The 6,000-nt window shown below is 40.6% G+C and overlaps 1 protein-coding gene across 1 annotated transcript in view; it reads left to right on the plus strand.

Annotated features, from left to right (window-relative positions):
• Positions 1-5,701, plus strand: part of DRD3 (dopamine receptor D3) — a 47,802-nt gene extending 42,101 nt beyond the window's left edge. Inside the window, exons 7-8 of the mRNA XM_086675393.1 lie at positions 2,731-3,073; positions 4,220-5,701. Coding sequence (XP_086531519.1) covers positions 2,731-3,073; positions 4,220-4,416 — 540 coding nt within the window. The 3' untranslated portion in view covers positions 4,417-5,701. The remainder of the gene's footprint in view (positions 1-2,730; positions 3,074-4,219) is intronic.
• Positions 5,702-6,000: the final 299 nt, after the last annotated feature.

Below are 6,000 nucleotides of genomic sequence, written 5' to 3' on the forward strand. Positions count from 1 at the left end.
CTCCAAGTAAACATTAGGAATAACATTTCAAAACCTCATAATGATGAAGGTCTGAGCTTTGTCCAATCTCTGTATAGTTAATTAACCACTTTTTACACATGCCTGGTATAGCAGATAGAGATTCTTGCTGTAAATAATTTTTTAAAAATAGGCAAGAATTTTAAAGTTGCCTATAGCAGATCTAAGGTCTGAGGAGACTCTAAGGCCAAAAGGAAGAAAAGCAGTAACTTCTAAAGAGAGAATGGAGAGCCAAGAGGCTGGCATTGCCAGGAGTATGGAGAAACAGGTCCTGTCCTACCACCTGGGAGTGGAGGGCTCTGTCAGCCAGACCCAGAGGAATCCAGTGTTTCTTCATGCCAGTCATGACGGTAGTGATGAGCATTTGCAGAGAGCTGAAAAATACACTCACCAATATATATGCTTGAAAGGATCACTTTGCTTCTTCAGAACTGAGTTTCCACATCTGTAAAATAGAGACAAATTATACTAGATCAATGTTCTCAAACCTGAGATTTCATAATACTCAAGAATTTGTCCCCAGTCCTTTAGTTTCAGAAGTAATGCATTTGAAGTTAAATATTGTCACTTTTAGATTACTAGATGCCAGCACAATCATAATATTGGTTATAAATGGCCATTCAGATAAAAACACAATATGCCTAGGGCACCTGGGTGGCTCAGTCAGTTGAGCATCAAACTCTTGATTTCGACTCAGGTCAGGATCCCAGGGTCATGGAATTGAGCCCTGGGTTGGGCCCCATGCTGAGCGTGGAGTCTGCTTAAGATTCTCTCTCTCCCCCTCTGCCCTTCTCCCCCACTTGTGCTCTCTCTATATATATATAAAATAAATTTTAAAAATTAAAAAAACACAATATGTTTATATGAATTATTTTAAAACCCCATCAAAAATTTTTAAATTATGTTATACTAGAATCCCTATGAACACCTCTATGGAGCAGAGTTTTAAAAACACTGTATCATATTAAAGGCCTATTGCATTCATTCATTCAGCAATGTTTCTGAGTGTGTACAGTGCACTAGCACTGTGATTCCTTGAACTAAGGAGAAAGTAGTGAGCATTCTTGGTTGCTAACACTGACTAACATACAGAAAAAGGAATTTACCAGAAGGATACCAAAGTAGCTCAGACAATGAAGAATAACTTCAGATGATGCTGTTCATGCCTAAGGAAGAATCTGGTTGGAAGACCTAGGACACTGGACACTGCCACAGTATGCTAGACATATTCTTTTCTTTTTTAAATGTTTTTATTTATATTTGAGAGAGAGAGAGACAGCACAAGTGGGGAGGGGCAGAGAGAGATGGAGACACAGAATCTGAAGCAGGCTCCAAGCTCTGAGCTGTCAGCACAGAGCCTGATGCAGGGCTCGAACTCATGAACCATGAGATCATGACCTGAGCCAGTCGGACGCTTAACCGACTGAGCCACCCAGGTGCCCCAACTGCTAGACATATTCTAAAGTCTCCCTGCTTCACAAGCTCCAATTCAAGGTCTTAGGTACGATTCTCTAATTTGCTGGGCTTGGTTTATGTGCCAGAGTTCTAGATGACCAGTGAGGATGTGGGGAGAGTAAACATATGGCTTTTATGGCTTCAATAATGGGAGCTGAGGGGTCCTGCCTACTACTCAAGATTGACACAGAGTCTGATTCTTCAAGCATAGAAAGAAGTTCAGATGTTGAGCACGTACATCCCCTCCAAATACCAGAAACATCCAAATAGCTGCAGTTTTTTACTCTCAGGGTCTACTCATCCTAAACCTTTTTTTTCCCCAATTTCTTTTCTGTTTTACAAATGAGGCTCAGAGGTATTTAATTAACTTGCCCAAGGATATATCTGATAAGTAGGAAAGCTGAGATGAAAATCCTGGGTTTGTTTCTTTCTTTTCTTTTCTTTCTTTCTTTCTTTCTTTCTTTCTTTCTTTCTTTCTACTTTTTATTGTGGAAAATTTCAAAAATAAAAAAGTAGAAAGACAAATATAACAAATCCTTCAGTAGCCATCAGCCAGCTTCAACAGTTATCAACTCATGGCCAGTCTTGTTTCATCTACACTCCCACCTATACTCATCCATGCCTACTGGATTCTTACAAAGCAAATCCCAAGTATCATAACACTTAAGCCAAAAATATTTCTGTAAGACTCTCTAAGGGATACAGACTATTTTATAAACATGTAACCACAAGACATCACACTAAGCAAATCAATAACTCCTTAATATCAAATCAATAACTCCTTAATATCATTAAATATCCAATCAGTGTTCACATTACCCCAATTGTTTTGTAAATTTTTCGTAGTTGGTTTATTTGAATCAAAATTCAAATAAGACCCATACTTTGCAACTGGTAAATGTTACTGTTGTTTTTGTCGCAATTTATTTGTTGGAGAAAAAGAAAAGTGAGTCATTTATCTTACAGACTTCCCCATATTCCAGATTTTATGATTTACATCTTAGTAGTGTCATTTAATGTGTTCCTCTGTATATCCAGGTCATTCTAGCTCAAAAAGGCCAGACTATAACCCTATACGACCCTCCTAAGGGGATTATTGTGATTCTCAAATGTTCTATATCTGATGGGTGTTTTTTAGTTGTAAAGTCAGAAGCAGATTTCACATACCGTAACTTTTCGTGATCCCACTACTTTCAGATGTAGGTTTCACAACATGATGGTTTCCTCTAACTTTTTTGCATCCTCTTTCCTTTTCAGGAACATTCAGAAGGTAAACAGTGTCCCCAGGAGTCTCAGGACCCTCTCTTGTCCCACCTGCAGCCACTATCCCCTGGCCGGGCACACCTGGAGCTGAAGCGCTACTACAGCATCTGCCAAGATACTGCCTTGGGGCAACCAGGCTTCCAAGAAGCAGGAGAGTTGAAAAGGGAGGGGAGGACTCAGAACTCCCTCAGCCCCACCATGGCACCCAAGCTCAGCTTAGAGGTTCGAAAACTCAGTAACGGCAGGTTGTCGACATCTCTAAAGTTGGGGCCCTTGCAACCCCGCGGAGTGCCACTTCGGGAGAAAAAGGCAACCCAGATGTTGGCTATTGTGCTTGGTGAGTTTGGGTCATGTTGCATTGAGTTGCGTTGGATTTGGTCGGGTTAGGTTGAGTTGGTGGAGCTGACCGGGGGTACTAAGGAACCGCACTTGTCAGAAATTGGAAATTCAAGTAGCTGTAATATTTATAAATGTTTGCAATACAACTGAGGAGGGGTTATGTATAAATGTTAACTCCAGTGAAAATTCAAAAGACCTAGGCTGAAATTTACGAAACATGAAATTTAACAAGTGGCCTAGTTGAGCTGCATTTAGCTATTGGGTTTGTTGCCCATCACGTGGAGTTGTAATGGACAAATCAAATAATAAAGAAGATAACAATTCAATAAAAATTTCTGGCACGTATTGGATATTTAATAAATGCTTACTTGTATTCTAAATTATTAAGTGAAAAAAATAGGGATGCAAAAAACTTCAGTCATATGGTGCAATAACATCTAGATTATTTTAAATACAGAGAAAAAAATACGAAAATTAATTTACCAAGATGTCAAAAGTGATTGTCTTTGAGTGGTGGATGGTTATTTTCCTTCTTTCACATTTCTGTATTTACCAAGTTTCCTGTTATGAATAAAATCAGGGTTAGTCATTATAGGAGAAAAATAGAGGATTTATTTAAATTAAGAAAAAAATCAGTAAGTCATAGGTACCATATAGAGTTAGTGAAGGCAATTTATTCTGTTCATTGTCACTGACAAACCTCACTTTTTCATATCTTAGGGACTTTGTGAAAACATCTAGATGTAATCTCAACAGCAGGAACTGTCAGTCATGTCTTTAAGGTCTTCTTCCCTATCAGTGCCTAGGATCAGGTCTCGCACAGCTAGACATTAAATAAACATTTGAATTGAATCAAGAAGTAGAAAAGACTGGTAAAGAGCTACCTAAATAGCAAACGAGAAAACTGATTTAGGAACAAAGGCCTGAGATGAATCAAAGATGTAAGCATGTAGTTTTCTCACCACCCCCGCCAAAAAAGTGGCTAATCACACCTACTTCATAGGGTTGGTATACAAATAAACGGGTATGTAAAATTCCAGCATAGCCGCTGGCAGATAACAAACAACCATGAGTCATTTTCATTGTTATAACAAAAAGAGTGAGCAAACCCCTTACCCAATTTCTCTCTTCCTTTGTAACCCAGGGACCTTCATTGTCTGCTGGCTGCCCTTCTTTTTGACCCACGTTCTCAATACCCACTGCCAAGTCTGCCATGTGTCCCCAGAGCTTTACAGCGCCACCACGTGGCTGGGCTACGTGAACAGTGCCCTCAACCCTGTGATCTATACCACCTTCAATGTTGAGTTCCGTAAAGCTTTCCTCAAGATCCTGTCTTGCTGAAGGAGAGGAGAACATACTCGCTGTGGCCACCTTTAGCTACCAGGCCACTGGGCAACTGGCCAGGGCCTGCTGAGAAAGACTGTGCTATGTTCTCTGGCATGGGGTAGGAAGATTCCTGGAGCCAGGACATCCCTGAGTAGCAGGTGTAACCAACTGCTTCTTCCTAAACAGAATGTTCTACCTCCCCAGCTAAAACTCTGACTTCATCCTGTAAATCTTCAAGTGCTTGGGAGGTCCCTGAATGATAAGCAATAATTCAGAGAGAAGCTGATAAAACGTGACTCGACTCTACACACACACACACACACACACACACACACACACACCCCAAATTGTCATCCGAGGCATGATTCATCACAGTGAAGGAAAAATGAACAGATCTCATAATTGTCAACTCGCCAGGGGTCCTTGAAATCTCAGCCAGTAAACCATCTTGCAAAACAGCCAGTCTCTCTTCCTTCAAGCCTATAATTAAACTATCAGGCTGACCCTGTACTTTTGTGGGCCAACACCCTTTTGGTCATTCCTTTGGTTCATTGTATCCTGAACTATAAGGACAAGGCCAGTGCTTCTACCTCTCTGTAGAATCTGGCTGCATTTGGTGAGGAAAATTCCTCGCCCTGAGGAAGACATTGTCCCACATTGGGACATGGGCTTCCTTTCAAACCTTGTTACCCCTGTATTGTAGCTCTAGCTAAGAAGACCCTTTGACTCCATTCCCATAATCCCAGAGACTCAACCTCAGAGTAATTCAGGATGAGGTTGTTAAGTGGAAAAGGAATGATGGCTCCCACTGTAGTATCACTTTAAACCATGCAGTTCATAACATGCCTCAGATATGCTTTTCATAATGCTATAAACGTTTTATTCCCAGGCATCATCTCCTGCTTAACAGAGACCCAATACTTTCAGACCCTAAACCCAGTAAGTCCTAAGTGTCTACAAAGTGCCGGTCACCTCCCAGGCTCTGGATATATGACAATGAATAAAACAGCTCCTGCCCTCAAGGATCCCACCACCTGCTCCTATGTTTGTTCATTTGTGAGCATGGAAGAGACTCCCCTAGACTGCCAGTAGACCTCAGAACTGAGGGCACCAGGCATGTAGCTGTCCAAAGACAGCACACGGACAGTCTTTATAAAGGCCTAGTGCAGAATCTGAATGTGACCACTCCAACAACTGAAATTAAAGGCATTATAAAAATAATGTGTCGATGTCATTCAAAATTGCATTTAGAAGGAACTTGAATAGTCTCACCACTACCTGTTCACCTACAGAAGCTATTTCTTATTGACTACAGAATCAAGATACAATTTACAGATAATTTATGAAGTGTTATCATATCGAACTTCAATAAATTTACTGTTAAGAGCTGTTAGTGCACAGGCATGACAGATGTCCACAGCAATCCTGGTAATATTTTACTTTTTTTTTGTTAGAAGTTTATTTATTTATTTTGAAAGAGACAGACAGAAAGAGAGCATGCATAAACGGTGGAGGGTCAGAGAGAAAGAGAATCCCAAGCAGGCTCCCTGATGTCAGCACAGAGCCTAACACAGGGCTGGAACCCATGAACCATGAGAT

The sequence above is a fragment of the Puma concolor genome, chromosome C2 (assembly GCF_028749965.1).
Source record: "Puma concolor isolate L17-30 chromosome C2, mPumCon1.1.hap2, whole genome shotgun sequence".
Taxonomy (NCBI): Eukaryota; Metazoa; Chordata; class Mammalia; order Carnivora; family Felidae; genus Puma; species Puma concolor.